A 17614-nucleotide genomic window follows, 5' to 3' on the forward strand; every position below is an offset into this window, starting at 1 on the left:
GTCTGGCAGAATGGTGGGTGTCACAGTGGCCGGAGTGGACTACTTCAGAGTAACGACGCTACGCAGCTCTGCATTTTATTCTTTTATTGGTGCTGCGTATTTACAGTGCTCAAGTCATTGCTATTTACACGGAGCGATGTTGTCAGTCGGTTTCAGAACCTCCTAATGGCTTTTGGCGCGTCTTTCTCCAACACAAAAGCTTTGGCAGACCCATCCTCTTGCCCCTCCTCTTCCTGCGTAATTCTGGAGTTGGGGGGATGGGTCTTCCCCCCTTACTTGCCCCTTCCTGTCCCACCTGGGACCCTGGCTCCTCTACCCTGCCTGAGCCTCGGACACGACTTCCTGCTTCCCCACTGGAATCGGAACTCTCCCTGCTTTCCCCTTTGCTCGGGGACGGGCTTGAACTCAGGAGGGGAGGGACTTCGCGATATCCCCTGTCCCTCACATCCACCCCCCTCCCAAGCTCTCCTTCACCCCTCCCCAGGCCCCCCCCATGTGTCGGTGACGACTGGAAGCCTAAAAACTCGGTGCTCTCCGATCCCGTTGGTGTGAACACCTCCCCCCAGTCCTGCGAGCCCCCCCCTTCCGCCTGGGAGGACGGGAATCCCAAAAAGTCCGTGGCGTCTGAGCTGGTGGGGGTAAAAATGTTTTGCCAATCTGCTCCTTCCTCTGACTGGGTGGATCTTGGCGACACCCATACCTCATCCTCTGGTTCCTCAAACTCCGCTTCCCAGCGCCATGGTGAGCTGTTCTCCCGTGCCTCCTCCTCCTCCCCCTCCCTTTCCATGTGCCAGGGCTTGGGTCTGTGGGGAAAGAGGGCGTGAAATTCTTCCACCAAGAATTCCTCCTGTATCTGAGTGGCGGGAACCCATTCATTCTGGGACGGTGGAGCATCCTCCCATGCCATGAGGTACTCCAGGCCCCCCACCCCCCACCTTGAATCCAGGATGGCCGTGGCCTCATTGAGTTGCTCCCTGTTTTCCCTCTCCCCCCCTCCCTCGGGGGTTTGTTCGCTGTCTCGGAGCCTGCTGCTTTCCCTGTACGGCGACAGCAGCGATCTATGAAACACTGGATGCACCCTCATGTCCTCTGGCAGTGCCAGCCTGTATGCCACCGGGTTGACCTGTTGCGTGACCGTGAAGGGGCCCAGCCATTTGGGTGCCAGCTTCTTGCACCTCCCTCTGGTGGGAAGGCCCTCCGAGGACAACCACACCTTGTCCCCCACCCTGATGACCTCCCCTTGTCGCCTGTGGCGATCTGCCCCCTTTTTGTACGCTTCCTTGGCCCTCTCCAAGTGTTCTCTGAGCTGCTGGTGCACCGTCTCCAGTTCCTCTGCCCAATCCTCAGCCTGGGGGCCCTCCTCCTCCTCCTCCTCCCTCTCCCTCTCTGGGAAAGATCTGAGGTCGCGCCCGTAATTGGCCTTAAAGGGCGACACCCCTGTGGAGACGTGCACTGCATTGTTGTAGGCAAATTCTGCTAGTGGCAAGCGATCCACCCAGTCCGTTTGCCGCTGGCTGACGTAGCATCTCAGGTACTGCTGCAGAATGGCGTTGACCCTCTCCGCTTGTCCGTTGGTCTGCGGGTGTCTAGCCGTCGACAAGCTGACCTCCACCTGCAGGAGGTTCATGAGCCGCCGCCAGAACCTGGAAACAAATTGGCGGCCACGATCCGAAATAACCCTTAAAGGTAATCCATGCAGTCTGAAAATGTGATCAACAAACAGTTTGGCTGTCTCTTCTGCCGAGACTGCCCTGGCACACGGTATAAAGTGACACATTTTGGACATGAGGTCCACCACCACCAACACTGCAGTCTTACCCCTGGACGAAGGCAGATCTGTGATGAAGTCCATGGACACCACTTCCCACGGCCTGTGTGGTGTGGCTAAGGGCTCCAGCAACCCTGGTGGCGCTGCTCTGACCACCTTCGCCCGCTGGCAGGTGGTACAGCCCCTTACATAGTCTCGAACATCTTCCCGCACCCCTGGCCACCAGAAGTGTCTCATGACTAGGTGAGCGGTTTTGTCCCTTCCAAAATGCCCCGCTGTAGGGTTGTCGTGCATCTGCTTGAGGACCGTACGTCGAAGCTGGGTGGTGGGTAGGTACAGCGCACCCTTGTAGAAAAGCAGCCCTCTGCGTTCTGCAAAGTCTTTTGCTTGCTCCCTCCCCCCTCTCAGTTCTCTGAAGATGCGGTTGGCAAAGTCATCCGCTGCCGTCAGTGCTGTGAGTTCTGCCTCGCTCACCACAGCTGCTCCGCAGGACCATGCCGACGGGGGGAAAATGTGCCTTGGGGCTGGTGGCGCCTCCTCCTCCATGTACTCTGGCTTGCGGGAGAGGGCATCCGCCCTGACATTCTGCTCCCCCGGGATGTAGTGGATGGAGAAGTTGAAGTTCGAGAAGAACTCTGCCCACCTTATCTGCCGCTGGTTGAGCACCCTGGCAGTTCTCCAGAACTCCAGGTTCTTGTGGTCTGTGCACACCTGGATGGGGTGCTTTGCGCCCACCAGGAAGTGTCGCCAGTGCTGGAACGCAGCGTAGATCGCAAGAAGTTCCCTATCAAACACTGTGTAGTTGCGTTCAGGCTGTGTCAGCTTCCTGGAGAAGAAGGCACAGGGTCTCCACTCCCTGTTGGCGTCCAGTTGCAACAAAATTGCGCCCACAGCTTTTTCAGAAGCATCTGTCTCAATGCGTAGGGGCGCGTCCTGCACCACATGGAACAGGTTTTGGTCTGAGGCGAACACTCTCTTGAGGCTTTCGAACGCTGCTTGCGCCTCTGGTGTCCACTTGAACTTCTGCTTGCCTCTCAGGCAGTCCGTGATGGGAGCCGTAACGCGAGAGAAGTTCTTGATGAACTTCCTGTAGAAGTTAGCGAAGCCTAGTAGGCGTTGGGCATCTTTGCGCGTCCTGGGGCTGTGCCAGTCCAGGATGGCCTGCACCTTGTCCTTGTCCATCGCCAGCCCCTTGTCTGACAGCTTGTAGCCCAGGAAGTCCACCTCTTTGGTGTGAAACTTGCACTTCTCCAGCTTCACATACAGGCGGTTCTCCTTCAGGCGTTGCAACACCTCTCTGACATCTTTCACGTGCTGCACTGGGTCATTCGAGTAGATAAGGATGTCATCTAGGAAGACCAAGCATTTCCTGAAGAGGAGGGACCCCAGGACGTGGTGCATGAAGGCCTGGAAGCATGCTGAGCCCCCTTGCAAACCGAAGGGCATCACCAGATATTCAAAAGAGCCCAGAGGCGTGAACATCGTGGTTTTCCATTCATCTCCTTCCCGGATCCTGATCAAGTTGTACGCCCCCCTTAGGTCCAGCTTGGTGAAAATCTTGCCCCTGCGTGCCGCTGTCAGGAGATCATCCACTCTGGGCATGGGGAAAGCCACTGGCTCTGTCACCGAATTCAGCCGTCTAAAGTCCACCACAAGACGGCGCTGTTGCGTGTCTTTCTTGTCCACCCAGAAGACCGGGCTGCCCCCTGCTGCCTTGCTTTCCCTTATGAACCCCCGCTTGAGGTTCTTGTCGATGAAAGCGCGCAGATCCTCCAGCTCCTGGTCTGACATGGCGTACAGCTTGGCTGGGGGTATCGTCGCCCCTGGCACCAGGTTAATCTGGCAGTCAAAAGGCCTGTGCGGGGGTAGGTGGTCGGACTCCGCTTCGCTGAAGACCTCCTGCAGGTCCCAGTACTGCTTGGGTATTGCCTCACCCCCTTTGATATGCATGGTGGCCACCGTGGCTATCGGAGGCCCCTCCCCTGGTTGGTGCTGCATGCAATGTTCCAGACAAAAGTCCGAACCAAACGTGATGCACCTCTGGTGCCAACTGATGGAGGGGTCGTGGCGCGCCAGCCAGCTCATGCCCAAGACGATGGGGGGGTCTGAGATGGTGGTGACGTTGAACGCCAGTGTCTCTGAGTGCCTTCCCACCGTCATTCTCATGGGGGGGGTTTGATGTGTGATGGCCCCTCCCAGCAGCTCCCTGCCGTCAATGGTTGCCACGTGCAGAGGAAAATCCAACTGCAAAAGCTGGATTTGGTGCTCTTCTGCAAAGCTTCTCGAGAAGAAGTTGGCGGACGCCCCACTGTCAATTAAGGCGAGGACCGTCAGGGGATAGCCATTTGGTAGCGTTAGCGTCACTTCTAGAACCACTCCTGCTCTGGGAGGGGTGGGCTGGCTCTGCACCTCTCTGTGCGGGTGGGCGGGCTGGGGCTGTTGTCTGCTGACTGTGCCTGGCTGCTGCCCCTTGTCTCCTGCAGCCAGGCTTTCCCGTTTCCCTGCTGTGGTGCTGCGTCAGTGGGGGAGGGCACCACCGTTCCCGCCTTTCCTTGCCACTCCCTGCGATGTGGGCAGTCTCTGACGAGATGCTGGGGTGAGTTGCAGAGAAAGCAATTCCCGCCCCTTCCCTCCTTGCGTCTTGGCGCCGCTGGGGTTTGAAAAGCCCGCGCGCGCGCGCTATCAATCTGCATGGGCTCCTGGTCCTGGCTGGCTCCAGGCGTGGCTTGAAAGGGTTGTTGAGGGAGTGGCTTCTCCTGCGACCGTGGGAACCAAGCCCGCTTTGCGCGCGTCGCTTGCTTGTCGTTCCACCGGGATTCCTGCCTCACCCCCACCGCCAGAGCTGCTTTGCTCAGCTGATCCATAGTACTGGGCTTTGGACCTCTCGAGAGTTCATCCTTCACCTCCTCGCTCAAACCCAAGTAAAACGCAGCTTGCATGGGAGGCGAATCCAAAACCCACCCCAGTCTGTGCACCAGCATGGTGAATTTCGCCCAATATGCGCGAACTGTCATATTTCCTTGGCGTAAATTATGCAGTTCCTCCTTAGTCTGGTCCAAATGACTATCGGACGAATACATCGTCCTCAAACCTTCTAGAAATTGTTGGACGTTTTTCATGCAAGGATTCTTGGTTGCGATTAATGGTCTTAGCCACTCCCTGGCTGCTCCGGTGAGATGTTCCACAATAAACGCTACTCTGTGCTCATCATCGGGGAACTCATTCTGGTGCAGCTCAAGAGCATACACGATCTCAGTCTCAAAGCCCTGAAACTCCTTCGGGTCTCCATTGAACTTGCTTACAAGGGTCCCTGCTCTCCTTCCTGGCAGCACTTGGACTTGGGGAGCCCCTCCCGCCTTGTTTTTCTCTGCATCCAGCTTGTTTTGGAGGTCTACCGCCACCGCCCTTAAATGCTGCTCTTTTTCCTGGAGCTCTCTCACCTGTTCCGCAAGTTGTAGCCGGTCGTCCTGGACCTTCTTAGTCTCCTCTTTAGCTGCCTTCAATTCTCCCTGCGCCTGCAGCGACAGCTGTTGCAGTTCTAGCTGGGCTTGCTCAGCGACCTGCCGCCACTTCTCCGCCTCGGACACGCTCATCCCGGCAACTCCGAAGTAGCCCAAAAATGATTAGGAGGTTGCTGTCACAGTGGCCGGAGTGGACTACTTCAGAGTAACGACGCTACGCAGCTCTGCATTTTATTCTTTTATTGGTGCTGCGTATTTACAGTGCTCAAGTCATTGCTATTTACACGGAGCGATGTTGTCAGTCGGTTTCAGAACCTCCTAATGGCTTTTGGCGCGTCTTTCTCCAACACAAAAGCTTTGGCAGACCCATCCTCTTGCCCCTCCTCTTCCTGCGTAATTCTGGAGTTGGGGGGATGGGTCTTCCCCCCTTACTTGCCCCTTCCTGTCCCACCTGGGACCCTGGCTCCTCTACCCTGCCTGAGCCTCGGACACGACTTCCTGCTTCCCCACTGGAATCGGAACTCTCCCTGCTTTCCCCTTTGCTCGGGGACGGGCTTGAACTCAGGAGGGGAGGGACTTCGCGATATCCCCTGTCCCTCACAGTGGGCTACATGTTTTATCTAACCAGATAATTATTATGGCAAAACCAGATAATTATTATGGCAAAACAAAACTACAACACAAAACCTTAAATGATCTTTTTCTGTGTTAGGATGAAAAGTTGAGCCTCATAGATATGACAAGGAATTGGATATTCATTTATTTATTATGCACCCTTCTTTTAAGTCAAGATTGGCTCCCAAAACAATATACAGTTGCAATGCACATGATGGTACAGTTACAACAGGCATGTATGGGGATATACATAGCTGTCTCTTCTATGGCACTTGATGGACATGGTCCAGAGTCCAGACTCTTCCCTCCAAGGGGAAGGGGCAGAAGGAGGTACAGATGGACTCAGGTTGGCAGGTGATGAAGATGCCAGATCCCTAAAAACAGTCCCCCATTGATCTGCAGAGTCTCCTGTTCCTGGCAGTTTAATCTTTTGTTCTTGGCAGAGCCCAATACATTAATCCTTCCACATGTGGGTATACAAACATCCCTTTTAGAATGTCCCAATGGCTCCTCCGCAATATTTTGTTTAACACTGACTAGCCACATGCCTCCCTGCCCTGGCAAGCATGCAAGCAGGTCATAATGGAGATAAATGTCCCCTGATTCTTTTTCTGCATTGGGTAGAGAGGTTCTGCCTTTAAACATAGAAGATTCATTATAGCTAGCAACCAGTGATAGGACCGTTTTCTCTATGAAGTTACCTGAGCCTTTTTTTTAAAAGCTCCAGTATTGTTAAGCCAGCCTCATGAATTCTGCAGAAGGTGGTTCTTGAGTCCGCAACATCTTGGGGCTAACAACAAGACTGTAAAAGCAGTCTGTTTGTGGGACTTTCTGTAATGTAATAAAATATGCATATTTACAGGTCAGAAATTCCTCTTACAAAAAGAGCATGGAACTCCCCTGCTAAGTGTAGAAGTGCCATTTTAAAAGTGTCATTTTCAAAAGTTGCATAGTTAAGAGTAAATTAAAAATAGCCAAAATGACACTTAAATATATTACATCCAATTTGGATTGAATTAGAGCCACTCAACTGCCTTCTAATTAGCTGATCCTCAACACAACTATTGCCAACACCTACAGCAGGCATCCCCAAACTTCGGCCCTCCAGATGTTTTGGACTACAATTCCCATCTTCCCCGACCACTGGTCCTGTTAGCTAGGGATCATGGGAGTTGTAGGCCAAAACATCTGGAGGACCAGAGTTTGGGGATGCCAGACCTAGAGTCTCTTTGAAGAGATTTGTGGTACCTTAAACATTAACATATTTATTACAGTGTAAGTTTCATGGAATACAGCCCACTTCATCAGATGCACAAAGTCTTAATCTAAGATACACATGGAGTATAATATAATATGGAATATAAACAGTGAGATCAGGAGGAAATGAAATGCAGAAAGAAACCAGACGTAAATATTATTTACTTAACAGCAGCCTCACAAAAACCAGTTGAGTTAATATCCTGCCACACTGTCATTGGTAAGCCAATTAATATGTAGTGTAATTCCTAAACGTCCATTGTGCTTGGGACCTAGAGCATTCTTTAATTAACCTTAAAAACCACTGAATCACAATAAATCAGGAGTTCAGTGCTACAATTCGTGGATTAAATGGGTACAATGCATTTTTCATCACACGTGTTGTTTAGCTTATTGGTGACAGGATGGGTGTGTTACCAACTCAATCGTATTTTGTGAATGGCAGATAATTTGTGATAATTATTGTTAAATACATAATTATCACCATGTGTACTTTTCTGCATTTCATTTCCTTCTCTTACTGTTCAGACCCCCCTCCCCCCCCCCAATGTGTGTGTTCTATACATGCCTGCAACTCAGGATAACCTGAGTTCGTGCAACTGATGACTACAGTCCATGAAAGCTTATGCCGTAACAAATTTGTTAAGCTTTTAGTGTACCAGAAAACTATTTTCACTACAAGAAACTAGAATTTGATGGGACTGTGGCTTAATATAACTGGAAAGCTCAGAGTTCCTACATGGTTTATTCACTTTGCAGTTGTGGTCAGGCTTCCACCATCACAGTCCTTTGAAGAAGAGACTCCCTCCTAATTTATTTAGGTTATTGGGAACCAGGTAGTCTAGAGTCTAGGGCTTGCTGATCAGAAGGTCGGCAGTTCGAATCCCTGCAATGGGGTGAGCTCCCGTTGCTCGATCCCAGCTCCTGCCCACCTAGCAGTTCAAAAGCACATCAAAGTGCAAGTAGATAAATAGGGACCGCTCCGACAGGAAGGTAAACGGTGTTTCCGTGCGCTGCTCTGGTTCGCCAGAAGCAGCTTTGTCATGCTGGCCACATGACCCGGAAGCTGTCTGCGGACAAACGCCGGCTCCCTCGGCCTATAGAGCGAGATGTGCGCCGCAACCCCAGAGTCGGACACGACTGGACCTGATGGTCAGGGGCCCCTTTACCTTTATTGGGAAAATACTAGCCTTTGCACCTGAATAGCTTTGCACTGGCAAAGATTTCATTGGTAATTTGCAAAAAGCTGCTTGGAGCCGTATTTCCCAGATCTTCCTGCACTGTGCTTGCCTTCTGAAGTACAACCGCCTGGACGAAACCAGTTTCATAAGTTTACAGTGATCCTGTCCCTTTAAAGCCATTCCTTCCCACTACTGATGGCACTTCTTTTCCTTTTGATGCTAGTGATGAAGACAACAAGCCGCTGCAGGGCAGTCAGACCTCTTTAGATGGCACGATAAAGCAACAAGAAAGTGACGACAGCTTGGTGGACTATGGCGAAGGAGGCGAAGGGCAGTTCAATGAGGACGGCTCCTTTATTGGCCAGTACACAGTCAAGAAGGACAAAGACGAGACAGAAGGCAATGAGAGTTCAGAAGCCACATCGCCAGTTAATGCTATCTATTCCTTGGCATAACGCAATACACTGAAACAGCAGCAGCAGCAGCAAGAAGACATATAGCCCGTGTGGGTCGGCAAAGTCACCATCAACAGAAAGCAACTAGGGTAGGACCACAGAGAGCAAACAAAAACCCGACCAAGTGGTCAACAGGGCCATCATCTCTTTCGCAAACAAAGCAAATGGCATAGATGCACCGGCTGCCGAAGCAATCTTACTGCAGCTGAAATCTGAGCTGACCCACAAGAGACCAGTAGAAGAGCAGGATACACAGATTCTACACCCCAGGCTTCAGAACTCGAACTGAAATAAACACCCCTCTATATGTCTAATTTGTGAGATAATGCAACTCCTTTCATTAATAATGTACACAGCTGATTTTTATTTAATTTTTATTTTTGGGTTGTTGTGTTTTTTTAAAAAGGCTTCAAAGTTATTCTCAGAAAAAGAAATGCCCAAACGTGGGGGGGAATCTGGAGCGAGAGGGGTGGAGATGAGAGTATAATCCCCCGGTAAAAGCAGCATAAAACCACATTGCGGAATCGGCTACTGGTAAAAACGAGGTTGTTTTATAAACAGGAACCTTGATGGCAATTTATTTCTGTCGGAGATCATTGTAGCCAAGCTCTGGCTTAATAATCCTCACTGAGCAAGGTGTAGGATATTCCTTCCTCTAAGAAGAAACAGTACTATATTGGGCTTCAGTGTGGAAGCTATATGCATGGGGAGGGGGGTACTTGTTGCATTGAGCCAAACTGTCTATGATCTCAGTTACTGCTATACAAGTATTGGTTCTGATGCAGGTGCCGCCGTGGCAAGGTTTTCATCCCTCTGCCCATGCTATTTAGCGTCCTTCTCCAAAGAAAGAGTTTAATGGAAACAGTTGCATCTTTCTGCTAATCCAGGGTAGGAAAACGTAATTGGGTTATTGTTTTCCTGGATAAATGATTGGGGTGGGGGTTGTTGTCCATTCTTGTTGAAAGTAGTCATCCCTCCCTATGCTCACACGTGGTGTTAATGGCCATTCCGTGAACCTGCATGTAGCAGGAAAGGGAAGAAGGGTGACCAGGGAAGAGCAACCAGTCTATGCTTTCCTACCGCTAACCAAAAAAGAATGGTACCTACTAAGAATAAACTAGCCTGGCATTAAACCCGCCAGCCACTTCTGTGAAAAGTTCAGGGATTTCCATTCCCTATATGTTTGATGCAAAAGTACAAAGGCACTCAGAATCCACCCTGATTCATCTTTCCATTGTTCCTATCATTTGCATATCAGTCAGGGTTACTTTTTTTTTTTTTGGCTTTCAAGGTAAAAGCCACTCTGACACATGCAGGGGCCTCAATTAGCCTAAAAGAGGCTTTTTCCAGTACTTAAATAAGCAGCAGCATGGAGCTCACCCTATCTTGTTAGTTACACATCAAAGGCACTCAAGCTAACTTGCTAACACGCAGCAAACCTGCTTTCCTCAGATACAGATTCTGTTGTGACACTGTTCTTCCATATATGCCTTAAACAGCTTCATGCTTTCCCTGAAGCTTAATAAACTATGAATATTTACCCATAGATTAAGCCCCTGGTGTGATGGTCTGTAATCTGTCGATGCAGTACATATAAGGTAGTTTCAGCTTGGTCAGTTGAGAAAGCATGGGTCATCGTAGAAGGTAGAGGTCCGTGTCGTGGTCTCTCCCCCCCCCCCCCGGTAATATACAGTATTTATGGAATGCAGTATGTATTATTTTCACTCCCTGCACTTTCAAAGCCAAAAGTATTTAAAGAGAGAGATTTGTCTCCGACAGTTTCGCAGCTGTAAAATAACATTTAGGGGAAACGCCGATAGATGTTTCAGCATCATTCTGAAAATGGAAATAGTTGTGACATGGCTGAACTTTCAAACTGGCTTGCCTGAAAGGTAGCTTTGCTAACAAGGGTGTTTCTAATGAATGGGCATAGACATGGGCATAGCTGCAGAGGGGCAGCTAGCCGCCCCCTCTCCAAAAAGTAAATAAATAAAAATACTTAAATAACTGACGCACAGATAGCTCGGTTCTGCCTCCCCCCAACAAAAACCATGGCTCCACCGATGGGCATAAAATGCAGAAATGGGGTTTAATGTATTCAGTAAGAGGCTGGGATACGTTGAGACTTAAGAAGAAATCAGCTAAATGAAATCTCAAATGCAAGAAAACTGTCACCAACCCAGGGAAGATTGTGCTGTGAGTCAAGCCAGGCAAACAGGCTATAATCTGTTAGTGGTACAGTAAATGTATCTCCTGGCCCTATAGTTTTGCATGCTTAATTACTCCCTGGCGGGTTTGTCCATTTTTTGACTTTGATTTGATCGAATTAAAAGGATCTCCTAATTCTGACATTGAGAAGAGGGAGCCTGTGGTCTCTAGATGTCGCTGGACTGCAACTCCTGTCACCCCTGACCGTTGGCCATGCTAGCTGGAGTGGATGGGAGCTGGCACCAAATGGCTGGGTGACCACAGGTTCACCTTCTCTGGTGGTGGCAGGGACACAACTTGGGACCTTTCGCAAGAAAACATGCCCTACCACTGGGAACGTACCGCAACACAACTAAATGCACCTTGCATGCATTTGGACTTTAACTGTTTGCGTAGTGGAACCACTGAAAGTGGCACCTCCCAAAATGCTACACATATGTTTTCCAATCCAGCCCACAAACTACAAATTTCTAGCATTAGGTATACTGTCACTAGACTTAAGGCAGCATTCCCATATAGATTGAACTGACTAACTTTGCCCTATCTACAAGTCACAAGATAAAACCAGGCATATGTAGCCAGCTTTATATGAGACATTTTAAAAACAACCCAGTTTAGTGTCTCATTCGTACCCAGCAGTGCCTGCAATCCTATTCTGTGCACCAGACCTCTTGTGTGTGCGTGTGTTTTTTCCTCCCAAGCCTCCCTCATACCATCTGTTGAAAAATATTGTGGCTAAGCGGGTGGGCTAACTTTTAGTGGATGTAGAGATGCATTGCAGCAGTTTGATGAAAGCTGGAGAAAGACTGAATTTTAACAAAAACATTAAATGGCTCTGTGTTCTTTTAGAAGGCAGTTCAGTTCTGAAACCAGGATCTGACAGGGTTCTGCATGCAGTGCTATTTGCAGAACCTGCTCCAGTACCAGCCCGTTTGCTTTCCTTTAACTGCAGCAGGAAGAATAAGTCTAACTTACAGTTGACAAAATATTGTTAGCATTTGCCATTATAGTCAGTATACTTACCTCAGGAATGGATTTGTGCTTAAGAGATGAGAGATGAGTTCGGAAGCTACATATCTTATTATTAAAGCCCTATATAAACGTAACAGAAATAAAAGCCAAGAACACTTGGTGAGATGTTTCTTTATCAGGCTTGAATTTTCTCATAAGGAATAAATCAACTAAATAGGTTCCTTCCCTGAAAAGTCATTGAACTGCCAGTAACTCATTCCTTGTTGTATTCTTTGTGGGCGCCCTTGTATAAATGCGGGTATGGTTTTCCCAGTAGACAGCAAATTGCTCACCCCTGCCCTGGAGCCATTTGAGGATGTGTATTGAGATGGGTTTAGGCAAGCTAAGGAAGCCTTTCCGAATTATTAGAAGCCTGGACTTTTCCTGCAGCAAGGTACTCAACCTATCCCTAGTCCAATATGAGTAGTACACTACCCCACCCTCTTGTAATGGATGGGGAAGGGGGCCTCAGCTGCAAGGGAGAGTTACGTGTGTGCTCACTGCTTTTTCTTAACTTTGGAATCTATGGGCTCTAATGCAAGAGCACACTGCATTCAAAGAAGAAAACAGCAGAAACTGCTGGGACATTGCTACAGAGGGAGCAGGAGGGGGACATCTGCTGCTGTAGGCCCTTCTTTAAGGGGGTACTGCAGATGTAGAGAACCTTGGGCCTGTCAGATGCTGCTGGACTACAACTCCCATAACCCCTGGCAATGAGCCGTGCTTGTTAGGGTTGATGGGAGTTGTAGTTAGGCAGCATCTGGAGGGCCAAAGTTTCCCCACTCCTTGGACTATGGGGACATCCCTGTGCTTCCAAAGGACTCCTGAGCATTGAAAGAATGACATAATTTGAAAATATCACAAATTGGTGAGTGTGAGGAGATGGCTGTCCCCACTAATCATGTCTCCTAGTACCCAGTAGATGCTCAACTCTTCCACTATCCACATAGGTGCCAACTCCCTGGGGTCTTGGGTGCTTGGACACCCACAAAATTCCCCATGAAGGGACTGGACACCCACAAATTTAGGTACCAGGGCCACGCACGCTGCATGGCACCCATGGCCCCAGGCACCCATGGTTATGGGGCCAAGCTGCCGCTCCTGACTAGCCACATTCCACACAACACTAAGAATTACACATTGCAAGCTACCCAGGAGAAAGATTGCATTTCCCAGTTTTAAAATAGAAATTGAGTGCTGAGAATGTGCAATGTTCCTATACAGAGTTCTACCTTGAAAACAACAACATCTGGGAGTCTGAACAAATGAGCAGCAAATGCTTTTATGCAAAATGAAAAGAGATCAGCTGGAAAGGCTCTTACCGTTGCCGAATATTGAGGGAAACCAAACAAAGGAGAAAATGTGGCATGCCTTGACAGCTTCTTTAACCACTGCTATAGAACAGACAGCCATAAGTAGACTTTATTGTATTTTATTGAAAAGGTTTATATCTCTGTCTCATGCACAGTATTTGAGGTAGCTTCCATCAACAGCAATGCGTTTACAATAAAATAACATCTAAGACTATTGTTAAATGCAACTATAAAACCAGGCACAATGCATATTGTGTTGTAGATACTACTTTTAGTTAAGTTTTCGGAGGCATACTGCCATGCCACTGTGAACACACCTGATGCCATTTGATCTTGGAAGCTAATGGGTGTTGGACCTACTTAGCACTCGGATGGGATAAAATATTCGAGAAGGATATAGCAGGCTTTGTCAAGTTAGGGGCAAGACACAAGGTTTCAAATACCATAGGGTGCTCATTGACTTTGGGGCCAGTTTGATAGTTGACTGCATCAGAAGACCTATTTGCATAGGCTAAAGTGAGAGCAAGAGAGAGAGAGAGAGAGAGAGAGAGCCATCTTTCTAATTTGAATTCTGCTCTTCCTTCTGTCTTACACCTGATAGCAGGTCCAGTTCTGCAACATAATATTTATGATGCTAGGAGACAAGCATTTTCCTGTGGAATTGCCTTTAGCAGTCCTCTTTGCCCCATCCAAGAGACTGACTATCTGAACAAATCTTCACTGACTTGATCCACTTTAAGAATTGAGTTTGGTGCAAGCAACACAGTCAGAGAAGTAGGCAGCCATTGTTGAAACATCATTTATAGTCTTCTTGACTGCTGAGATACAGGGACAGGGAACCTGTGGCCCTTCAGATGATGGACCACAACAACGTCCATCATCCCTGACCATTGGGCACACTGGTTGGGGCTGATGGGAGTTGGAGCCCAACATCTGGATGGTCACAGATTCCTAAACCTTATTCTAATTGTAGGACTAGTGAAAGAGCACACTGCCAACTTATCACAGCAGATATGGAACCTGTTCCCCTATGAGCTCATCCTGCATACCAGCCAGATGTAGTAACACCTGACATTTTGAACAGTTTCCTGTTCCTGACTCTAGAGGTTATTGAGATGTTGGCTCATGTAACCATATCATCTATGCCACTCAGTTACCCATTATACCATTCATGGCTTGTGTTGAAAACTATAATAGGTTTATTTCCATTTTTAACTTTAGAAATAGAGATCTGACCCATGTGTCTGTTATGCAGATCCTTCATGTTTTTGAGAAATTGCAGGCAGTTCCAGATGTTGTTGCCTGCCTTCACTGTTGCTAAGTTGAGCCAGCAAGTTCAAAGAGGAGGCAATCTCCATGGTTTATTTTGTGTGTGGCAGTTTGGAAGTAAAATGAACACCTTTACCTTTTGTGGAACATTAGAGTGGGGGAGACACAGACTCTGCCTTATGTGCTGATGATGGTACAATTACAGCAAAGGAAACATGATCTCGGACAATCCTGACATTGTCTTTCCACTCAATTACCACCCTGTAGAAGTGACCCACAGGTCAACTAGCATAACAGAGTCCTGACCCCTGCCATCGATCTGCCTATAATGACCTGGATTCATGTGTCTAAACAAGATACAACCCTGCTACCTGTCAGGAATATCCGAGGAGAGTGCCAGTCATTGATTTCCATTAGGGCTCAGCTTCTTGTTTACTGTGTTTCACCTGACTCATAATGACCTATTGCGGCCTTTCCCCTCATCCCAGCTGTAGCAGCTGCAAGAAAAAAAAACAAACCTTACTTTCACTTCCCGGAATGTAGAGAATGTGAAATGTGGAATATTGACTTTGACCTATAAAGGAAGCATGCCTTGCACCAGGCTTAATTTTATGCTAGCGTCAAAAGTCTTCAGCTAAGCAATAATAATAATAATGATAGTAATAAAATGTGAAATCCATTTTGTTTTACGCATTGCAGCTCATCTTAAATAAGAAGAGCCAGCAAGACTTTTCTGATAGTAAGAAATCCAGAATGTCATGTGGCTCTCCATTTAACCCAGGAGTGCCTCTCTCTTGATCTGTCCCTTTCAAGCAAATTTCATGGTATGATCATGATGTCAGAAGGCAGTCTTGGGCCCCCACCCCTTCGTGTTGAACCAATGAAAGCAGAGAGACCACCCTTTGCACTATGGAGGTTTCAAACACCACCAACAAATTATTGTGCTGCTTTCCGTTTGTTTTGTTTGTTTTTAATTTGTAAATATCCACACTCACACACACCCTGTTCCTTAAAGTCCTCCCCATTGCTCCAATACATTCTATGTAATTATTTGCCTTCTTTTTAAACAAATAAAAAAGGACATTCTGTGTTAATCTGCTTTCCAATAGATGAATGCATATCTGAGACTGTAAAGAATGATTTACAGCGAGTAGCTTTACAGACTACGGAGACATGTTTAATATATGGGACTGCATGAGCGATTTGAAAAAGGCCAAAATATTCAGAAATGTTTTTGAATCACTGTAAAGAAAACTGATTTTCTTTTTGTATAGAGAACACTAAACATAATAAAAATATTGTTCAGAAGAGATGCCAAGTACAACATTCATTTGTCTCCTACGCAAGAGAGGAAGAATGGCCCCGCAGCTAGGTTGGTAGCTGGAACTTGAAATGGTTAGACAGATCAGTTCCTTATTCATATCACTGAACACAGGGCTCTTGAGGATCAGGTTGTAGCTATCATTGCTGAAAATAGCCAAAAACGTTTCTTTTTGAAAAGGAGCAACAAAGACTAAATAAATAGCTGGCAGAGATGGTTTCATGGGCAAATGCTTTCTTAGCAAATTTCACATGCAAAATGGCTGACTTTCACATGCAAAAAAAAAGCAGTGCTGGCATAAATGTTGGTATGTTTTGCTCACTATTTTTTCTTGTTTTCTGCAGTGCTCGAAGCCAAAAAGCTATTAAATCAAATGTGAGTGATAAAACAGAACACTTTCAATATTAGCTTTCTTGTAACTATGTATGCATCTGCATCAAACAGTTCTGCCATATGTAGTGTTTTGTGGCTTCTAATGGAAATGCTCTGAAAAGTTATACGTCATTTATTTTTAGCATCTGGTTTACTAAGCCCAGTTGGCAAAATCAGCACCAGGTTGGAAGAAATTAAAGTTAACTGTATATTTGCTGTCAGTTGACTAGTAATATTAATGGTGGTGATATATATATATATATACTTACATAATTCCTGGAATGTTCAAGGTACTTCATCCCCATCATCTCACAACATCCCTACGAAAACCCTGCAAGGTAGGTTGGCATATCACAAATTGCCCGATATGGTGCACGCTAAAATGTAACACCCATCACTTACAAACAAGTGATTATTATGGGTGAATGCTAAAAGGAGGTCCTGATGGGCTACGGTTTCCTGTGGCAAGTACACAAACCAAGAAACTCACATCATCTTTAGGTGGTACAGTGTGGCCACTTACGCAAAGTCAAAAGGAAAAGGAAAAAAAGAGGACATAGAGTTGCATAAAAATTGTATACGTTAATTTTTATGCTTAGGTGCAAATTTTAAAAATGATAACTCAACTTGAATACAAATACAGTACAGCCCACCATGGTTGGGAAGGCTGTGCTCAGGTGATCTTTGTGCCTGTTCGGGTTGTTTTCCAGATGTTAAGTGTCAATGGGCAACTTCTAGGCTGCTTCTTATGCTTCTTTCACTTTAAACAGGAGTTGGACTAGATAGAGCACTGCCTTCAAATGCCTTGTAAAGTAGGACACTTGGCCACCCTGGGGTAGTATGGAGTGAAACCGCCTTTTGATACAAGGGAGATACACAAAAAGTCAAAAGCTACCCTGATGCTTGAAAACATTGCAAGAGTGGTTTTCAAAGGCTGTCCTCCCGAGGTGCAGCTAACGATCTGTACTGCTTCGGTCATCTCTCTGCCCTTCTGCCATTTCGAAATGGCATATGCTACCTGACAAACGACTGCAAGGGGAAATCATATATAGGTGATGCATAAGCAAGCATCCATTTAGGAAGGAGCAAAGCCAGCTGCCAGTAAATGTACAGGAGCCGGAGAAGGTCTGAGTGAAATCTTGCCTTCTGGAAAATTATATTAACAGATGGAGCAGCCCAGAGATTGGAAGACCCTGGTGCTCTCTTAAATGGTTATGGGTGTTTCTTCCTACACACACCCACACCCCAAGTGCTGCTCTCTCTGTTCAGTAGCTGCACAGCTTTTTTCATTTGAATAACTGCTCAGTGATGTGAAAAAAGATTGCTTGCAATGGATGATTAGAAGATGGGGAGCATGGAGGGCCTTTTCTGTCAAGAACTCAG

The 17614-nt window shown here is 47.4% G+C and overlaps 1 protein-coding gene across 6 annotated transcripts in view; it reads left to right on the plus strand.

Moving 5' to 3' along the window:
* Positions 1-15841, plus strand: part of NFASC (neurofascin) — a 197675-nt gene extending 181834 nt beyond the window's left edge. For all 6 annotated transcript variants that reach the window (XM_060277089.1, XM_035122043.2, XM_035122048.2 and 3 more), the window contains one exon: positions 8506-15841. In XM_060277089.1, coding sequence (XP_060133072.1) covers positions 8506-8737 — 232 coding nt within the window. In that variant the 3' untranslated portion in view covers positions 8738-15841. The remainder of the gene's footprint in view (positions 1-8505) is intronic.
* Positions 15842-17614: the final 1773 nt, after the last annotated feature.

This window comes from Zootoca vivipara, chromosome 7 (assembly GCF_963506605.1).
Source record: "Zootoca vivipara chromosome 7, rZooViv1.1, whole genome shotgun sequence".
NCBI classification, from domain to species: domain Eukaryota; kingdom Metazoa; phylum Chordata; class Lepidosauria; order Squamata; family Lacertidae; genus Zootoca; species Zootoca vivipara.